Raw genomic sequence first — 19,716 nt, forward strand, 5'->3', positions numbered from 1 at the left:
CTGCCTTTCCTGCTCTCTCCCCCTTCCTTCTGCCTGCCTCCCTCCCCGGTGAGCCCTGCCGGAGCCCCTGCAGGCTGTGGGCCGCTGCTGGGGTCTCTGATCTCCTGGGGTGAGAGCCTGAGGGTGGACGCACTGGCCTGTCAGCACGCAGACAAGATGCCGTCCTTTGTAACCCTGGGCTGCTGGATTGCCAGACCCTCACAGAATAGTGTTCCAGGGTGGAGGATGGGTCGCGTCCCGACAGACCTAGCCGGAAAACACCTGAAGTCAAAGAAGCTCAGCTTCGTGGGCTCGGGCTGGGGTGACCCCACCTCCACCGCCAGGGTCTACTCGGAGTTCCTGGGAATCTGGATCCTGCTCTTCCCAAGGATTGGAATGGGAAGGAGCAGGTCCCCGGGGATGTGGGGAAGAGGCCTCTGTTGTCCTCCAGGAGCCGGAGCTGGAAGAGGGGCGGGAAGGTGGCGTGGCCACAGGTGGGAGCAGCGCGAAGGGCGCAGGGCGCGGGGCATTCTGGCCCCTTCCAGAATGTTCGGCCCTGAGCTTCTCTCTCACGGAACCTAGGGCCTCGTGCCTGCTGAGCTCTGGTCTTCCTCAGAGCCACCACGGCCACCTGGGTCTCTCTTTGGTCTGCCTCACCTCGGCTCCTGGGCCTGGGCCAGACTTGGACAAGGGACTCTTTCTTCCCCTTGGACCTCTTGAATCTTAATCCTCCTGGAAACGTGGCCTCCTGCCCACACTAACGAGGCAGAGCTCTGCCCTCGCTCTGCAGGTCACGAAGCCCCTGGGCTGTTGGCCTTGCTTCCGGCCACCAGGACGGCAGCTCGCTGTCCCCATGTTCTTTTCCAACTGCTTGCCCCCACCCTTCCCAGGCCACCTACCTGTGACGGTGACCTCACTCACACCTCCCTCTCCTGTGCTCTCCTCCACAAAGACCCTCGGTCTCCCCTTACCGGCCCAGCAGGTGGGCTTCACGGGATAAAAGGTAATGAGTGAGTAGGTAACACGCACAAAACCAGATCAGAGTAAGACAACAGGGAGCAAAGGCATGGATGAAGGGATGATGGGGAGGACGACCTTATCCCCCACCAGCTCCTCGCCTGGGCTGGGCCTTCCTGATGAGGAAGTGAGGAGCCAGGATGGACTGAGGCCAAGCCAGCTGTCCCCGTCCTGAGAGACAGGGAGGGGCCTTGGCAGGTTCCTAGGAGTTCTGAGGACTTGTGACCTGGACCTGTGGAGAGTCCCAAGTGCAGATACCAAAAAAAAAAAAAAAAAATCAGTGAAGATGGAAGGGAGGGTGACCTCACAGTGAGCCCCAGGTGAGCCCCAGGCTGCGAATCCCGGGTCTTTGCTGACAGTGAAGGAACTTTCAGGGTCCTGGGAATCTATGGGCAGGAATGAGGCAGGCTATCCCCCGGAGGGAGGGGACCTAGGTAAGGGATGAGATGACACAGGAGAGACAAGAATACTCAAGTTCTTTGCCAGCAGAGTGGACTCACCAGAGGTCACTGGTGAAAATCGAGGCCTATGTTCATCATTCTGCACCCCCCAGACTAGATCTCTGAAGGCAGGAAGCTAGAACAATACCTTTCTGTTTCCCAGCACTTGGCCCAGAGTCTGGAACTCAATTAACATTGGGAGGATGAATGGACTCACGGCTGATGGGTTGGATAAGTGGATGGGTGGATGGGTGGATAGGTGGATGGGTGGATGGGTGGATAGACCAATGGATGACTAGATTGGTAGATGGATATATGGTGCTAATAAGTTCTGATACATAGTAGATGGATGGGCTCATGTATAGACGTATAGATGAACAGATAGATAAACGGATGAATAGGTAGATGAATTGACAGATAAATCAAAAACTTAGTGAACAGTTGGATAAGCAGGTAAATAAATTTATGGTTGGCTTGATAGGTAGATAAATTAATAGATAGATAGATAGATAAATTAGATGGATGGGGAAATGATTGGATGGACAGACAAGAAAGGTTTGTAAATGCTGGGGACAGTGGCACATGCCTATAATCCCTGTGACTCAGGAGGCTGAAGCAGGAGGATCACAAGTTGGAGGTCAGCCTCAGCAACTTAGCAAGACCATGTCTAAAAATAAAAAAATAAAAATGGGGACATGGTTTGGTGGTAAAGTGCCCCGGGGTTCAATTCTCAGGAGAGAAAAAGAGAGAGAGAGAGAGAGAGAGAGAGAGAGAGAGAGAGAGAAGGAGTGTTAGTTCAATTTTCAGTACAAAAGAGAGAGAGGGAGAAGAAAAATAAATATAAACTAGGAAAACCAAACCAATACTCAAGCATTGACAAAGGTCAGGAAACTGAGACTCCTGGGATTTGGGAGGAGCTGTGGGGTTCAGGAAGCTGGCAGGAGACCCTCGTGATGGAGTGGAAGTCAGGTGAGGGGACTCCGAGGGAAGGGGGAGAGCAGCCATACCCTGAAGAGCCCTGGAGCCCAGCCCCAGACCAGGAGGAACCCGGCGGCCAGGGTGCAGGCCACAGGGCAGCCCGCCTGGCAGTCAGGGGCTCAGAGCCAGTCTTACCCCAGAAAGTACAGGCCCCAAAATGCCACCACTCTGACCCCAAGGAGCTAAACGTCGGCCACATAGGGGCCTCGCAAGAAGTCGACGTGACTGGGCTGCGGGACAGAGAGCCTCCGCAGGGCCTGAGCGAGGGGCGGCCGGGCCTCTGGCGGTGGGCAGCCTTTCTCTTTCCCAGCCCCAGCTTCCTCTGGGCAGGGGGCCTGGCCCCCATGGCCTCCCAAGCCAGCCCCTTGAGCACCACCTGCCCCAGCAGGCCAGAGACTTCCTGTAGCGCAAGAGATTTATGCAAAGGGCTGGGGTGGTGATGTCACCCCAAGGGGACTATCTCCCAGCGGCAGGCCCTTCGATAAAATCAGGAACTTGCGCTGGCCCTGCAATGTCGAGGGAGGGGGCTCACCCAGGGCTCCTGTAGCTCAGGGGGCAGGCCTGAGCCCTGCGTCCGCCGACGGCCATCCAGCCCCCCGACGGGGCACCCCGACCTGAGGGGCCCCGCGCTGGCCCCCACCGAGGCAGGGCATCTGACAGGCTCCGAGCTCGGCTGGATGTTACAGGCGTGCACAATGGAAGGGTTTCCCCTCGTCCCCCCTGTGAGTACTGGGACTCCTCCACTGGCCCAGCGGCCCTCGGAAGCAGCCCGCCAGCCCACTCGAGGGGCCGCTATCAGTGGGAAGTTGGCGTTTCCTCCCTGGAGCTCCTGGCCTGAGACCTGTGAGGGGCCACTGGCTTCCTCCGGGCCTGGCGGGCTAGGGCTGGCCCACCGTGGGCTGTGACCCGTGGGGCCTGAACGGTTATTTATAGCAGGGCTTGTGTGGCAGGCCCAGCTCCAGGGCAGGGGACTGGGCTGAGGCTGGTGAGGGTGGCAGCAGAGAAGCACAGGAGGACATGGGGACACTGGCCTGCGGGAGGCCAGCCCCCGGGCAGGAAGGGGTCGGCTGCCTGCTGAAGGCAGCAGGCAGAGGTCTCAGCCGGGGGCCCACCGACTTCAAGAGACCCAGGATCCTGGAACTCTGGGCCCCCAATGAGTCCCCAACGCCTCGTCTTGGGCCTGGCACAGAGGACATATCTGTTGACCAGATGGTCTGGGCCTACAGGTCCCTGAGAGATGGGGGTGGGGGCCTGGACTGGGCCAGGGGCTTGGGGCTGGGCTGGGCAGGGCAGGAGGGGGCTGAGCAGTGACACTGTAGCTCGGGTGGAGCCTGTGCTGGAGTTAGGAAGAGGCAGGGATGGGCTGGGACCAGGTGGCAACTGAGATTGAGTCTGGGGTGGGACTGGGATGAGCGTCAGATTGGAATTAGGATGAGCACCGGGTCTGGGGGTGGAGGTGCAGAGTCCCAGGAGACCCAGGGAGGGAAGGGCAGCGGGCGGGCGGGTCTGCAAGGCTCCCTGCTCTCAGTGACAGTTGCCGCCCAAGACAGGTGTCAGGGTCCCTCAGAGAGGACCCTTCTCCCTTTTCCCGTCTCCTGTCTGATGGGGAGGCCCAGGGTGGGGGGACTGGGAAGGGCAGGGCTTGCCCCCTGACTCAGCTTTCCCGGCCTAGCGGCAGCGCCCCTCCCCCTCCCGCTGCGGCTGGGAGCCCTGGAGGCACCCTGGCCTGGCATCGCCGCCAGCATCCTGGGCTGGCTGCCTGGGACCCGGGAGGCAGGCTCAGGACTGGGCTCCCCTTTCTCGGCCTGAGGCAGACAGGGCCCGAGGGAACCCCTTCCCCAACCTGGGACTCAGCAGGTGCTGGGGGCAGGGAAGGATGGAGGGGGGTGTCCCAGCAAGAGCCCATTCTGCCTCAAGAAAGCCCCAGGCCCAGGCGCTTGGCCCTCCTGTCTCTGACCTTTGACCTCTCAACCCTGAACTCCCCACAGAGCTGGGTAGGGAACAGATCCTGGGTTTCCACCTTAGACCCCGGCCTCTCTCTTCAGCCCCAGGGGCCACTCTGAGTGTCTCTGGGGACAATGGGTTCTCAAGACAGCCCTGGTCCCCCATGCCAAGCCCTAAGGGTCACGGTAATTGTTGTGCAACCCTTGGGCACAGGCTGTGGGGGTGGGGAGAGGCAGAGGACTTCTGGGGAGCCAGTAAGCTGGGGGTGGGGAGGGGGAGAGAGGAAGAGGAGGAGGACTGGGAGGAGGGGGGAGGGGGAGGCAGGTGAAGGAAGGAGGAGGGAAGGGAGTATCCAGTGAGGGGAGGGGAGGGGGGCATCCAGGCCTCTGTCCCCTGGCTCCCAAGGCTGCCTGCCAGGATGGCTTCTGTACAAACCATTAGTAGGATGGTCATGGCGGTGGGCCTGAGCCTGTCTGGGACCTGGACACAGGCTGTGAGGGAGAGTTGGGGTGGGCAGGGAGGCTGTGAGAGGAGGACCCCAGTGTGCTGTGGAGCATGCTGGAGGAATGGGGGGGTTGTGGGTGTGACCTTGGTGGCTGGAATGCAGTGGTGTGCATGTGTCAGTTCATGCAACTCTGCGCGTGCCCACAGGGGTGAGTGTACCAGGGTGCACGGGTTGTGTGTGACTGGGTGTAAAGGTGTGTGTGGGTGCCAAGTACGATGGCGTGCGCCTGTCATCCCAGCAGCTTGGGAGGCTGAGGCAGGAGGATGTCAAGTTCAAAGCCAGCCTCAGCAACTTAGCCAGACTCCTGTCTCAAAATAGAAAAATAAAAAGGGCTGGTGATGTGGCTCAGTGGTTAAGCACCCCTGGGTTCAATCTTTAGTAACAAACAACAACAAAGACGAGGGTGTCAGCCTTTACATGCATGGATGGGTACAGTGGCTGAGAGAGTGAGAGGATGAGCTGTGAGAGTGAGCCCACAAGTGGGATTGGGGCTGTACTGGTGTCACAGGGAGTGTGTGTGCGTTTGGGGGAATGGGTGCATCTGTGTGGATGTGAGAGGTGAACACGTGAGACCATGATCTGGACCACACAGGAGTGAACATGAGTATGAGCGTGAGGGGACTTAGCTTTTCGTTGCTATGACAAAATACCCAAGAAAAACAGCTTAAAAGAAGAAAGATTTATTTTGGCTCACGGTTTCAGAGGTTTCAGTCTAGGGGTGGCCAACTCCGTTGCTCTGGGCCTGTGGTGAAGCAGAGCATCATGGGGAGGAGGGTGTGGTGGAGCAAAGCCGCTCACCTCTGGGCAGCTGGGAAGAGAGAGAGCTTGGAGGAAGGGACTGGGAACAAGGTAGACTCCCCAAGGGCCCACCCCCAAGGACGCACTCCCTTCCACGAGGCCCCACCTCCCACAGTTTCTATCCCGTCCCCAAAGTCCAATCAGCTATGAATCCATCAATGGAGTAATCCTGAGGCCACAGCTCTCAGGATCCAGGCACTTCCCAAGTCCCACCTCTGAACACTGCTGTCCTGGGGACCAAGCCTCCTACATGAGGCTGTGGGGGGCATTTCAGAACCAAACCAAAAAGAGTTGTGGGGCCCAGCCAAGCGGGGCAGGGGGGCTGCTCCTTCTCCTCTGTCCTCCTGTGATCTCTGACCTCTAGGGCCTCCATCACAGCCTTTAGCTCTCCTGGGGCCCCGCCCCCTCCCTGTGGCCCTGACCTTGTGGATTTCAAGCCGAGGGAGAGCTGCGGGGTCAACAGGGTCCCTTGGTGAGGGAAGGTGTTGTTGTGGGGGCCACCAACCTGGCTGGGGCCTCCCCACCAGCCCAGGCCTTGACACCCTCCTCTCTCAGCAGCCGTCAGAAGACCTGGTTCCCTACGACACGGACCTGTACCAACGCCAGACGCATGAATATTACCCGTATATCACCAGTGATGGAGAAAGCCACAACGGTGAGTTCAGGGCCTGCCGCCCCTTCCAGGCGTGGGTGGGCGCCTGAGCACCTGGGGGGCGGGGGAGACGAAAAGAAGAAATGGCTCCAGGTCTTCCTTGGAATTCCAAGGTCAACTTAGCTCTGGGGCGAAGTGAGCTACTCATCCCTGCATCCCCCACCTCTCATTGATGAGCCTCTTCCCTGTGCCAAGGACCAGGTTAGCTTCTTGCACACTTATGTCAGCCAACCCGTGGACTTCAACACGAGGACGCTGAGGCTTAGGGACCAAAGTGACCTGCACAGGGCTCCCAAGGCCAGCGCTCTGCACACTCGCCGCCCCCGCCAACCCCTTCCTCAGTTCTTCACTGTCTTTCCCTCAAACTCGCCCCCACCCACAGTCCTACTCCCTGCTGTGTGTATCTAGCAGCTTCTCTGCTGATACTTTGGGTGGCACAGTTCTGTTTGGGGACAGTCCTAGGCACCAAAAGAGGCTTAGCAGCATCCTCAACCCCTCCCTGCTCCATGCCAGTACGCTGCCCATCATGACAACCTCGTCAGTCTCTTTACCGCCACCAGCTGAGTACTGCTGGATCAGGGGAAAGCGCTGAGGACCCCTTGCTCAGCAGAGGCCGAGGGTCCCGGTTACCGCAGAGACCTGGGCCAGAAGGTTCTTTTGTCTGTCTACCCCAGGGTCCAGCATCCTTCCTGGAGCAGATTGGCCCCAGGTGCCTGGGACCTGACAGAGGACTGTGGAGGTCACCCAAAGGGAATCTTGGTGTACTGATGCAGGCATCCCTGAACCAAAGGTCAGGTGGCCCAGTTAAGGGACTGAATCCTCAGTGGGGGTTCTCCAGGGTGTCTGCGGCCCCTTGAGGCAGAGACACGGAGGAGGCTGGGAGCCCGGTGCCCAGGGATGCCCGTGTGCAGGTCTGTTTAGAACCTTCCCATCAGGGTGCCTGGAACTCACAGCCGGCATCCATTAAAGGACTCCATCTGCAAGCTCTCGGGGTAGGGTGGCGTCCCCTCAAGACCAACTTTCAGCCCCAGGGCCAGAAAGGCCCCCAACCCAGGAAATACCATCTTTGGTTTTGTTGCTGTGTTTCTTTTGGTGCTGGGGATGGAACCCGGGCCTTGCTCATGCTAGGCCAACGCTCTAAAACTAAGCTGCATCCCCAACCCTTTAAACAGTTTTATTTGGGCACAGGGTCTGGCTAAATCGCCCAGGCTGACCTTGAACTTGTGGTGGCATTGCCTCAGCCTGGGATCATAGTGGGCCCTCCTACCTCTTTTGTGCTTTTAAGCTTATGTGTAATTACACTAGAAACACATCCTCTTGGTAGAAAATTCACACCATGTAGAGAGGGTGTCTCTCTCACCAGCTCTATTCCCAGCTTCTCCTTCCATGGGTGTGAGGGACCCCAGCTCCACACACCCTCCCTTCCGCCGGTGGTTCCAGGACCGACCCATCACCAGTCGGGCTTGAGGAGGGCGCCCCCTGGTGGCTCGGCCCTGCAGGCTCTGCGGGCGGCCTCCTTCCTGCCGAGGCTGGCTTTCCCCATGGCCAACTGGCTTTCCACTCCCGGGTTTGGGGTACTTCCTTTGGGTCTTGTGTGGCCTCAGATTTCCTTCCTGGAGTATGAGGGTTTGGCCCACATATCAGAAACCCACTAGGCCTGGGGCTGGGCCCACGGAGTGAGAATTTCAGAGGAAGTGCTTAGATCTGGGGAATGACTCCTGGTTGGATGCCTGAGCACCCCAATTTGGGCCCCCAGAGTCTTCAGGTGTTCCGGACCTGCCCACCCCCTCCAACCCTGTCAGTCCTGGGTCCATGTCCTCACCAGCTGTGTAGCTTGGGGCAAGTAACATAACTTTCCTGAGCCCCCCTTTCCTGGTCTAGAAACTGAGAGCCTGAAGATACTTCAGTGTTGTGATGATTCAACGAAGTGACGCACATGGTCTATAAGGCCAGGTACTGTGCTGAGAGCAAGGCCCGGGGAACTGGGGGGGCCTCCTTAGCTTTACTGCATTCCCAAGGCAGGAGGGAGGGAGCAGCTGGGGGCGTGGAGAAGCACACCCTTCCACCCCCCCATCCACCCCTCCACCCGCCCAGGCATCCATCCTTCCAACCCAGCACCGGTGCCCCTCCCGCATCAGTTCAGCATTGAAGGTCCTCTGCTCTGTGTCAGGGAGCACAGTATTGCAGGCACCTGGGAGTCCACGAGGAGCCAACCAGCCAAGCCCTGCTCTCCGGGAGGGAGGGGAGAGAAAATCCGCAAACACGCACACACACACACACACACACACACACACACACACGTAATGATAAGTCCTATGAGACCCAGAGTGACATAGTGCGGTTTTTGTGTGGGGACACCCTTCTCTGCAGGGTCCGGGAAGCTCAGGGTAGGTGTCACTGAGTTGAAATCTTGAGGGAAGGAAGGTAGGGAGGGGAGGGGTCCAGGCAAAGGGAGCACAAGGAGACCCTGACAGAGGCCCCAGAGGCTGCTGAGAACCAGAAGGTGGAGATAAAATGCATAGGGACGGGTCACAGGAGGCTTACAGGACATGGAGGGAGAGTGGATTTTATTTTATGGAGAGTTTTTTGTTTGTGGGTTTTCTGTTGCTTTGTTTTGCTGTGTGGGGGATAGAGCCCAGAGCCCCAGGCACACTGGGCAAGAGATCAGCACTGTTTTGGAGAGGTTTTGTTTCGTTGGTACTATGAATTGAATCCAGGAGTGCTTCACCATGGAGCCACATCCCCAGGCTTTTTATTTTTAATTTTGTGACAGGACAGGTTCTCACTAAGTTGCTTAAGGTCTAACTGGCAATCCTCCTGCCTTGGCCTCCCAAATTGCTGGGATTTTATAGGCATGTGCCACTGTGCCCAGCTTTTGGAGAGCTTTGAGCAGGAAAATCACATAATCTAAAATGTGTGTGTGTGTTCATATTTAAATACATCTTAAATCTTTAAAGTTTAATTATTACAAAATACTCATTGCTAAGACTTACGAACTACTCCATCAACCCAGGAGAAACATTTCCCTCTTTTTTTTGTTGGGGGATGGGTACCAGGGATTGAACTCAGGGGCACTCGACCACTGAGCCACATCCCCAGCCCTATTTTGTATTTTATTAGAGACAGGGTGTTAATGAGTTGCTTAGCACTTCACTGTTGCTGAGGCTGGCTTTGAACTTGCAATCCTCCTGCCTCAGCCTCCCAAGCTGCTGGGATTACAGGCGTGCACCACCACACCTGGCTCATTTCCCTCTTTTCTATCTCCCTCCCACTAAAGGTACCTTAGACATCATTGCAGACTTTTATTCTATGTCTATAGCCCTGCATATTTATAAATATATACCTATATACATGTAGATTCTATTCATTCAAAATGGAATTACTGGGGCTGGGGCTATAGCTCAGTGGCAGAGCACTGGCCTAGCACTTGTGAGGCACTGGGTTTGATACTTTTTGTAGTTGTAGATGGACAGCATGCCTTTATTGTATTTGTTTATTTCTATGTGGTGCTGAGGATCGAACCCAGTGCCTCATGCATGTGAGGCAAGCGCTCTGCCACTGAGCTACAGCCCCAGCCCTACAAAAAATTCTTCAAAAAATGAAATTACTGTATCATGCTGTTCTGCAATTTGCTATTTTTTACTGAAGCCTGTTGCGGATATTCCTCTGTGACATAGACCTTGTGTCCGCTGTTTTACTAACAGAAAGAAGGATTTCTATGGCAGCACTGTCTGTCTGGGCCAGTGAGGATGTGAAATAGAGCCTTAGAACATTATTCATCCACCAACCCTGGCCGAGGACCTTCTGGAGGCTAGGCAGAGAGGGATCTGCGTGGTCTGTCAGTCGGGAGGTCATCTAGTCACTCACTAGGAGAAAGGAGACCCTGACTCTAGCCGGCCATGCCACACCCACGGACACCTGTGCACCTTCCCGGGGCAGTTTCCTGGTGACTCTTGTTAAATTGGTATTTGAAATTTCCACCATTATGACCAAGGGATATTACTCTCAGCTTGCCTCTCATTACCTCTGTGTCCTAGGGGCAGTGTCACAGGACAGAAAAGCCCTGATTCTGGAACTAGACACAGGGATTCATCCCCCACTCTCCATTGCTATCTGGAGTGACCATGGGCAAGATGGTCAACCTCTCTGTGCCTTAACTTCATAATAACACCCACTTCACCAAATTGTTGTCAGGATCGAGTGAAATAATACATGTAAAATAACCAGAACAGGCCTGGCAAATACTGAATTTCTCTAAGGAGTTGTTACCTTACCATTATAGTCTCCAAGGGAAGGGCGTGTGGCAGGCAAGGTTTGTTTGTTTGTTTGTTTTTCTTTTGGTACTGAGGATCGAATCCAGGGGTACTTTACCACAGAGTTTTATCCTCAGCCCTTATTATTTTTTATTTTCAGACAGTATCTCACTAAATTGCTTAGGGCCTCAGTAAGTTGTTGAAACTAGCCTCAAACTTGCCATCCTCCCATCTCAGCCTCCTGAGTTGCTGGGATTACAGGCATGTGCTACCATGCCCAGGTTTTATTATCATTGTTTTGCTGGGTTGTGTTGTGTTTTACCTCCTCGTGCCTTCCAGCTATTCTGTTATCACTTTAACAATAGTTTAGCCATGTTAGGACTCCAGGTTGAGAATCATTTTTTCCTTAGGAATTTGAAAACATTTCTCTGCATCTTCTGGTTACTAGAGCTCTCCTTGTGAAGTCAAAGGCCCTTCCACATTCCCTTTTCCGAAAGTCACCTGATTTTTTGTTTACATTTGCTTATTTTTCTCTGTTTGTTGTGTCTCTCTGGAAGTTTTTAGTATCATCTTCCAGTGCCTAGTTGTTCTACAAGTCACCTTCTTAAAAAGCCTGTCTGGGGCTGGGCTTGTGGCTCAGTGGTAGAGCGCTTGCCTGGCGTGTGTGAGGCCCTGGGTTCAATCCTCTGCACCATATAAAAATAAATAAAATAAAGGTATTGTGTCCACCTAAAACTAAAAAAATAAAAATTTAAAAAAACCCATAAAATCGACCATCTTAACTTTTTTTAACCTCAGTACTGGAGACTGAACCCAGGAGTGCTCTACAACTGAGCCTACATCCCTGGCCTTTGTTATTTTTGAGACAGGGTCTTGCTACATTGCTGAGGCTGGCCTCGAGCTTGCGTTCTCCTCTCTTGGCCTTCCAAATAGCTGGGCTTACAGGCAGTTGCGCCACCAGGCGTGGCCATCTTGACTATTTTTAAGCATGCAGCTGGGGGGTATAAAAAAAATACAGTTACACTGCCATGTAACCATCACCACCATCCGTCTCCACAATTCTTTTCATCTTGCAAAACTGCAATCCTCTAGCCACCCACCAGCCTCTGTGAACCTGACTGCTCCAGGTGTCTCATACCTGGAATCATACAACATTTTGCCCCTTCGTGCCTGGCTCATTTCCCTTGGCACGGTGTCCTCGAGGTCCATGCATGTGGCTCCACCTGTTGGAACCCTCCCCACTAAAGCTTGACTACCGTTCAACTGGATGCACACACCACCTTCGCTTCTTCATTCATCTGTCCTCCGAGACTTGGGTTGGTTCCGACTATGGGCTGCTGTGAAAAATGCAGCACCCTGTGAACCTGGGTGTACGGATATCTCTTCAAGACTCTGACTTAAATTCTTCGGGATCTATACTAGAAATGGAATTGCTGGGTTATATGGTAGATTTATTTTTCATTTTTTAAAGGAACTCCCATACTCATTCCCACAGGGGCTGCACTGTGTTTACATTCCTACCATTGGTGTGCAAAGATTCTAATTTTTTTCACATCTTCACCAACACGTGTCATTTTCTGTTGGTTTGGTTTTCGTAGTAGTCATCCTAATGGATGTGACTGATTTTGCTGCTTGCGATGGGACTGGTGAAGGAAAGAGTTCCAAAGTATGGCTTTTTCTCTCCATCCACCCATAAATTCATCCATCCATCCATCTACCCACCCACCCTTTCATCCATCCACCCATCCACCCATCCATCCATCCACCCATCTATCCATCCATTTATCCACCCATCAACCCATCCACCTACCCATCCATCCACCCATCCATCCACCCATCCATCCATCCATCTACCCATCCATCCATCTATCCACCCATCCATCCATCCATCCACTCATCCAACCATCCATCTACCCATCCACCCAGATGTCTGCCTACTTCATACCACAAACCATCTATGATTCACCAATTTGTTCACACACTCATCTAACCATCCACTCATCCCTCCTTCCAGCTGTCCTTCCCTCCACCTACCAAACCTTCCATCCATCTTGCACTGAGCTCTCTAATAAATATTCTATTTTACATGCCAGGCGCGTTGCTGGATGCTGAAGGACACAGGTCCTACTGGGTTCAGTGTTATAAGAGGGGAAATAATTAAAACTCTCATAATTAGGATACAAGGTAGAGAATAGCGAGTGCTCTGAGACCGGCAGTTCTCTGGGCCTCAGTTTCCACATCTGAACAATCTCCAGGGAAGGCTGGGCTCCGGCCACCTCTGTCCAACGGTCTGTGGTTTCCTGCGAAGGGTATTTTCCTTGTCTCCTCCTCTCTTGATTCCTCCTCTTTCTCCTCAGTTTTGGTTGTACTTCTGTTCTCCTGGGTAGAGCCCTGGGTTTGAGGCTGAGCTTTCTGTTCTGGGGAGATAAGGTCAACTGAATGACTCTTAAGGCTGAATTTCTGTGTGGAGTTGTTTTGAATCTCACTCTATTTTTGTCCTGGTGACAAATGAGTAAGAATTGGAAGGTATGGGCAGGACTTTGGCCCCAGGTTGAGAGCTAGTTTAAAGGGAGGAAATGAGTGATCAAGGCGAGAGAGTTATTTCTGGCTGTCTGGGTAATGATGGATGATTGATGGGTAGATGATGGATGGATGGATGGTGGTTTGATGATGGATGGACGGACAGATGGTGAGTGATGGATGGATAGACCATGGATGGAGGATGATGAGTGGGGTAATGGTGGACAGATGGATAAAAGCAGTCAGATGCTGGGCACGTTGGCACACGCCTGTAATCCCAGCAGCTCAGGAGGATCACAAGTTTAAAGCCAGTCCCAGAAACTTGGAAAGGCCCTAAGCAACTTAGTGAGACCCTGTCTCAAAATAAAAAAGTAAAAATAAAAAGGGGATTGTGGCTCTGTGGTTAAGTGCCCTTGGGTTCAATCCCTGGTACTAAAATTAATAAATAAATAAACAAAATAAAGTGGCTACTGAGTTGAGCATGGTGCATACCTGTCATCCTAGCAACTCGGGAGGCTGAGACAGGAGGATGGCCAGTTTGAGGCCACATTCAACAACTGAATGAGGTCCTAAGCAATTCAGTGAGATCCTGTCTGAAAATAAAAAATAATAAGGGCTGGGGAGTAAAGCTCAGTGGTAAAGTGCACTTGGGTTCAATCCACAGCACCAAACAAACAAACAAATACCCACCCCCACCCCCCCAAAAAAGAAACCAGGTGTGGTGGTACATACCTGTCACCCCACTACTGAGGCAGGGGGATCACAAGTTCTAGGCCAGCCTTAGCAATTTAGTGAGACTCTGGCTCAAAAAATAAGAGGGGCTGGATTGCTCACTTGTGGAGCATCCCTAGGTTTGGTCCCCAGTCCCTAGTACTGCATGTTCAAGAGATAATGCAAGCTTTTTTTTTGGGGGGGGGGGCGTGTCTGGGAGTCTCCCTGTGTTACCCAGGCTGATCTTAACACCTGGCTTCAAGTGACCTTCCCTCCCCTGCCTCCCAAATGCTGGCACTACAGAGGGGCCCCACACACCTGGTTCTAACGCCGGCTCTTTAGAATAAAATATTAATACAATGATGCTGATAGTGGTTCATGCCGAGTGAGTCTTATGTTGCACCTGGTTCTCTTCTGGGCACTTTGTAGGCATTAGCCGCAGGCACGGTGAGGATTTGAACCAGCTCTGCCTGAAATCGTGGGCTTTCTCTTTTCCAGTCTCCTAGAGGCAGGGCTGGGCTGTCTGGGTTGTGGGCTCGCACAACTTCACACATGCACAGAACCTTGGTGACTATCCACTTGCATCTCTGACTTTCCAAATGGGGTATCAGGCTCAGGGGGAGAAAGATCTTGTCCGAGGTCACACAGCAAAGCCACCACTTAGCAGGATTAGAAAGCAAGTCCTCAGATATTTGATCAAGAGCTAAAAAAAAAAAAATTCATTTTTTTCTCCTTCCTTCCTTTCTTTCTTTTTTCTTTTTTTTTTTAAGATTTTTTTTTTTTTTTTTAGAGAGAGAGAGAGAGAGAATTTTTATTATTTATTTTTTAGTTCTGGGCGGACACAACATCTTTGTTGGTATGTGGTGCTGAGGATCGAACCCGGGACGCACGCATGCCAAGCGAGCGCGCTACCGCTGAGCCACATCCCCAGCCCCTCTTTTTTCTTTTTTTTAATACTAGAGATCTGGGATTGAATCCACTAAGTTATACCCCCAGCCCTTTTTATTTTTTGAGACAGGGTTTCCCTAAATTTTGGAGGCTGGCCTAGTATGTACAATCCTCCTGCCTCAGCCTCCTCATTTCTTAGGGATTCGAGTGTATGAGTTCTTGTGAAAGAGGAAGAGGGAGAGGAATGCAGGCAGATGACAGACATGTGTGTACAACTGCATGTTCATGAGCCTCACACACACGGCTGTTAGTGGACGTCCCAAAGACACTGCCCAGACTGGCTTCTCATACACTCCTTCTTTGTGCCCATGAACAAATCCATCTCATCTCTACACCCCACTTTCTTTCGGACCCAGACGCTGCTCAGGAAGTCCCTCAGACGTGGGCAGTTTTTGTTCCTGGAAAAGGTGCCCAGAGAAACCATGTTGAAGATCTGCCCTGGCCCCGAGACAGGCTGCGGGGGTGTGTGGCTGTTCCCCAGACTCCAGCCAGCCACCGGGGCTTCCCAGGGATCCTGCGGCGCTGCCCCCTCCCTGGAACAGTACTCAGGCCAGGGCTTGGAGGAGCAGCACCGCGGGTCTGGCGAGCTCTGGAGGTGTGAGGAAGGTCAGCCCTGTGACTTGGCCGTCACACCTTGGCCATGTGACAAGGTCCTGTGTGTGACTAGGGAAGCCAGGGACCTCAGGAACGGGGAGGTCTGAGGTGGGGGAAGGGAATCAGAGGCCAGAGGCTAGGAAGTTTTACAGATGAGTTCTCCTTTGAACCCTCCCCAGAACAATGACCCTCATTTACGGCCAGAGGGGCCCAGGCTGTGCCTGAAGTCTCACTGCAAGTCAGTGGCAGAGTCAGGACTCAGACTTGGGGACCAGAAGCCTGCATCCCTGTGACTGGACAGGAGGCAGGAGAAAGTGGGTGCTGAGCACAAGGGCTTTGCTTCAGGCCTGGGTTCTGGCTCTGCCATGGATGCTGCCCTTGACCTTGAGCGTGTCTCGTAGCCTCCGAGCCTCAGGGTCCTCCCTATAAAGCAGGAGTAGGAGACAGGAGCATCAGTGGGGGGAGCCCTGCAGTCTGGATGCGGAGCGAGCCCCCTGCGGCCCGGCATGGCTGTTTCTGTTGCTGGCACTTCCCCGCCCTGCCCGCCGGGGCTCACTGATGGCCTGTCCCCCCACAGACCACTACTGGGACTTCCACCCTCACCACGTGCACAGCGAGTTCGAGAGCTTCCCCGAGAACCACTTCACGGAGCTGCAGAGCGTGCAGCCCCCGCAGCTGCAGCAGCTCTACCGCCACATGGAGCTGGAGCAGATGCATGTCCTCGACACCCCCATGGCGCCGGCCCACACCAGCCTCGGCCACCAGGTGCGTGCTGCTGGCTGTCCTCTGTCCTCAGGACCACGCCAGGCCTGTGGTGAGGCCCGGGAGCTTCACAGGAAGCTGACACAGGCTCTTACTCAACGTGGCTTCCTGCCCCACTGCGCCAACGGCGGCCGGAGCCCCAACGGCTGCCACTGACCCCCCGACTGACCTCGTGGCCTGCACCCCTTATCTCCTCTCGCTGGGGATGGACCGACCCCAGATGATCCCAGAACTCCCCATCTTTGGCTCTGCACCCCATGCATGGTCCTGTGTCTTGGGGACCCTCACAGACTGCAAGGCCTCATTTATGGGCCCCTCGGATATCCAAGTCATGAACCTCTACAGGGCCCTTCCACACCCACTGACCCCCTTACCAAACCCTCTCTGTCCCAGGGGCTGTAACCCTAGTGACCTCCGCCACCCCTTCCCTCCCTCGTCACTCACTCATCAAACCCCATTTGCTCCAGATCAACCCCCTCCGCATCCCCCTTCTCTCCCAAGGCCACTGTCATGCCAGACAGCACCTTTGGGTGTATGAGAATAAGGTGCCCTTTCCCCAGGGACCTGCCCTGAACCAGGGGGCCCAGGTGGGAAGGGCAGTGGGTTGGATGTCAGCAACCCCTGGTCACTGTGCCCTGTGCCCTGTGTGGTTGTGGCCTCCACTGGCCTCCAATTTCTCAGCCTTCTTCCTAATCTTCCTGCCCCTGTGGCCACCTGCTTCCCAGCACTCCCTCTCCTCTTACTGAGCCCTGAGCTGTCCCTTCCTGACCTCAACTCCTTCCCCCACCTTTCCAGGTCCCCTACCTGCCCCGGATGTGCCTCCCATACCCATCCCTGTCCCCACATCAGCCCAGCTCAGATGAGGAGGAGGGCGAGCGGCAGAGCCCTCCACTGGAGGTTTCTGATGGGGAGGCGGATGGCCTGGAGCCCGGGCCTGGCCTTCTGCACGGGGAAACAGGTAAGGCCCAGCCCCAGGCCCTGGCCCAGCTGGGCCCAGCCCTCTGTCCCCTGCCCCCTCTACACCCCAGCCCAGGCCGATCAACCCAGCAATCAGGCTGGAGTCTGTGTGTGTGATCGTTCTGCAGGGTCTCTGAGCATCTCTACCTGGGCTCTGTGAGCACGTGTTATGAGCGTAACAGGGCTCTCCGCAAAGTGTGCTGTGTACGTGCATGAGCGTGTGTGCATGGTGCGTGTGTGTGCCAGTGTGCGCCCGGCAGCTGGGGGAGCTCTTCCCCGGTGAACCATCCCGCCACACGGTCCCGTGGGGTGGACGGTCCCAAAGGGGTCCCTGTGGCCTCCACCCCACGCGCCCCTCTCCCGCAGGCAGCAAGAAGAAGATCCGCCTGTACCAGTTCCTGCTCGATCTGCTTCGCAGCGGGGACATGAAGGACAGCATCTGGTGGGTGGACAAGGACAAGGGCACCTTCCAGTTCTCGTCCAAGCACAAGGAGGCGCTGGCGCACCGCTGGGGCATCCAGAAGGGCAACCGCAAGAAGATGACCTACCAGAAGATGGCGCGCGCGCTGCGCAACTACGGCAAGACGGGCGAGGTGAAGAAGGTCAAGAAGAAGCTCACCTACCAGTTCAGCGGCGAGGTGCTGGGCCGCGGCGGCCTGGCCGAGCGCCGCCACCCGCCGCACTGAGCCCGCAGGGCCCCCAGGCCTCCCGCGGGCCACAGCATTAACCCCCCGCCGGCCCGGACACAGGGAGGACGCCCGGGGCCAGGGCAGGACTGGCGGCCACCCTCCCTCGCCTCCCCTCCAGCCCCGCTTGCCCCAGGGGACCCCAGCCCCGAGGTGCCCGCAGGCCGCCGGGCGTCGGCCTCGCTCAGTGGCCAGGGCGCTTCCTTGGGGCTGTCTCTTGTCACTTCTGTAGATGGATGCTCCTTTCTAAGCATCACCTTCTCCCACCGCCCTCACCCTTTAGGAAGGAAGTAAAGTCTTGTTAGACACCAAGCTTGCAGCGACAGAGTCTCTTTCAGAATGTGCCCCTGGTCTGTCCCCTCCCCCTTGGGCAGGGACATGGCTGGTTCCCTCATTTAGCCATTGGGTGTCTACCCAGTGCTGGACCCTGGGCACGCAGAGACAAATGACACACAGACAAATGACACACACTGCCTGAGCCTGGAACAAGACCTTCATTGTTATTAGCAGAGTTCACCAAAGTAAAAGGCCTTCTGCACCCGAGAGGGTGTTTGAAGCCTGGATGAGGCTTCAATTCACCATCTTCTGAGTTAAATATGGTGCAAATGATGTCGATGAGAAGGATGACCTTGTTAACAACACTGGATTTTCTGGTCATGCAGTACTGAGATGAGGACTCTGGTGTCCTCGCATTCTATAGAATGGGACACCGAGGCTCTCAGAGGTGGAATAATTGGTCCAAGTTCTCAGCTGGCTTGTGGCCAGGCTGGATCCACTCCAGGTCTGCCCCACCGTAAGCTAGGAAGCTTTACTTATCTGGAAATAGATGTCTTCACTGAGCAGGAGCAGAGGCTAAGACCCCTTCTCACAAGATTCCAGCCCTGCAAGACCTTGGGCCGGTGATTCAAGTCCCCCTCCTGCAGCCCTTTATCCTGAACACTTGGCTCGGGGACTCCCGCCACACAGCAAGGCGCAACAGACACAGTCAGCAAGGAGCCTGGAAGAATCCTGCTTTAGCAAATAGCGGGTAGTGGCAGCAGACAGCCTGGGAATGAAGAAACTTCCGGAAGCTGTCTGCACACCTCAGAAAACCCAGGTCCTAGGACCCTTAGCATTAAGCATTAGCTTAGGGAGAAAGACCTGGAGGGCTGCAGGCTCATCACAGCCCAGACATGGTGCTCCCAGCCTGACTGCAGAGCCCCCCAGAGAAGGTGGGGGCTGGGGTGTGACTCAGTGGCAGGGCACTTACCTAGCATGAGTGAGGCCCTGGGTTCATCTCCAGCATGGCAAAAATGGTGTTCAGTGTCCTCTTTTAAAAAAGGCTCAGAAGGGCTGGGGATGTGGCTCAAGCGGTAGCGCGCTCGCCTGGCATGCGTGCAGCCCGGGTTCGATCCTCAGTACCACATACAAACGAAGATGTTGTGTCTGCCGAGAACTAAGAAAAAATAAATAGATATTTTTAAAAAAAGGCTCAGAAGCAGGTGATATGGTTAAAAAATGGAAGAAAATAATGGATTTTGATATATAAAGAAATGGCAAGTTTTTATCATTTGGAAAATGCTTGTGTATGGAATTCCTTTTCTGATGGTGGGAGATGAATGATCTTTCCTGATATTGGGTTTTGTTTAGGGGGGGGTCCCAGATAATTTGCTTCTTTCTGAGGCAATCCGTGGCCCTGATGTGACGGAAAAGGGGTCCAGTCCCAGTGGGCAAGAGGTCACAGAGAAACAACGGAGGGTGGGAGGAGGGGATTCAGAACATTCTGGCATTAATCGTTGGTTAATCTTGGTGATGTGAGCAAGAGCTGACTTCATTCTGTCTTCTACTTTAGGGTGTATTTAGAGATTTACCCGCACACCCTTACCTGCAGGCTCCCCCAGCCCTTCCCTTTAAGTGACACCAGCCACCACCCCACCACCCCCGTATTCCCTCCTTCCAACCTGACCTTGGACTAAGTCCATCCAAGATCCAC

General features: G+C 54.6%; 1 protein-coding gene and 1 long non-coding RNA gene across 3 annotated transcripts; one reads left to right on the top strand and one right to left on the bottom strand.

Annotated features, from left to right (window-relative positions):
• Positions 1 to 2,919: 2,919 nt before the first annotated feature.
• On the top strand, positions 2,920 to 19,275 carry Spi1 (Spi-1 proto-oncogene). Of its 2 annotated transcripts, none has more exons than XM_026399152.2 (5): positions 2,920 to 3,136; positions 6,217 to 6,316; positions 15,917 to 16,104; positions 16,897 to 17,059; positions 17,425 to 19,275. In XM_026399152.2, exons 1-5 carry the CDS (start codon positions 3,092 to 3,094, stop codon positions 17,742 to 17,744), a joined length of 816 nt encoding a protein of 271 aa, XP_026254937.1. In that variant the 5' UTR covers positions 2,920 to 3,091; the 3' UTR covers positions 17,745 to 19,275. The 2 variants fall into 2 exon arrangements, with proteins under 2 accessions (XP_026254937.1, XP_026254938.1); XM_026399153.2 differs by having other exon boundaries at positions 6,220 to 6,316.
• On the bottom strand, positions 12,055 to 17,538 carry LOC113190045 (uncharacterized). Its single transcript, XR_003301728.2, has 5 exons — positions 17,451 to 17,538; positions 14,116 to 14,500; positions 13,579 to 13,679; positions 12,748 to 12,983; positions 12,055 to 12,194 (listed from the first exon to the last, which is right to left on the bottom strand). It is a non-coding gene; the product is annotated as an uncharacterized LOC113190045 (long non-coding RNA).
• Positions 19,276 to 19,716: the final 441 nt, after the last annotated feature.

This window comes from Urocitellus parryii, chromosome 4, assembly GCF_045843805.1.
Source record: "Urocitellus parryii isolate mUroPar1 chromosome 4, mUroPar1.hap1, whole genome shotgun sequence".
Classification (NCBI taxonomy): domain Eukaryota; kingdom Metazoa; phylum Chordata; class Mammalia; order Rodentia; family Sciuridae; genus Urocitellus; species Urocitellus parryii.

Excerpts from the sequence above, each read along its gene's own strand:
- Spi1 (XM_026399152.2), top strand. The coding sequence starts at position 3,092 with ATGTTACAGGCGTGCACAATGGAAGGGTTTCCCCTCGTCCCCCCT. Across the intron at positions 6,317-15,916 it reads TGATGGAGAAAGCCACAACG|ACCACTACTGGGACTTCCAC; the intron begins GTGAGTTCAGGG and ends GTCCCCCCACAG. Across the intron at positions 16,105-16,896 it reads ACACCAGCCTCGGCCACCAG|GTCCCCTACCTGCCCCGGAT; the intron begins GTGCGTGCTGCT and ends CCACCTTTCCAG.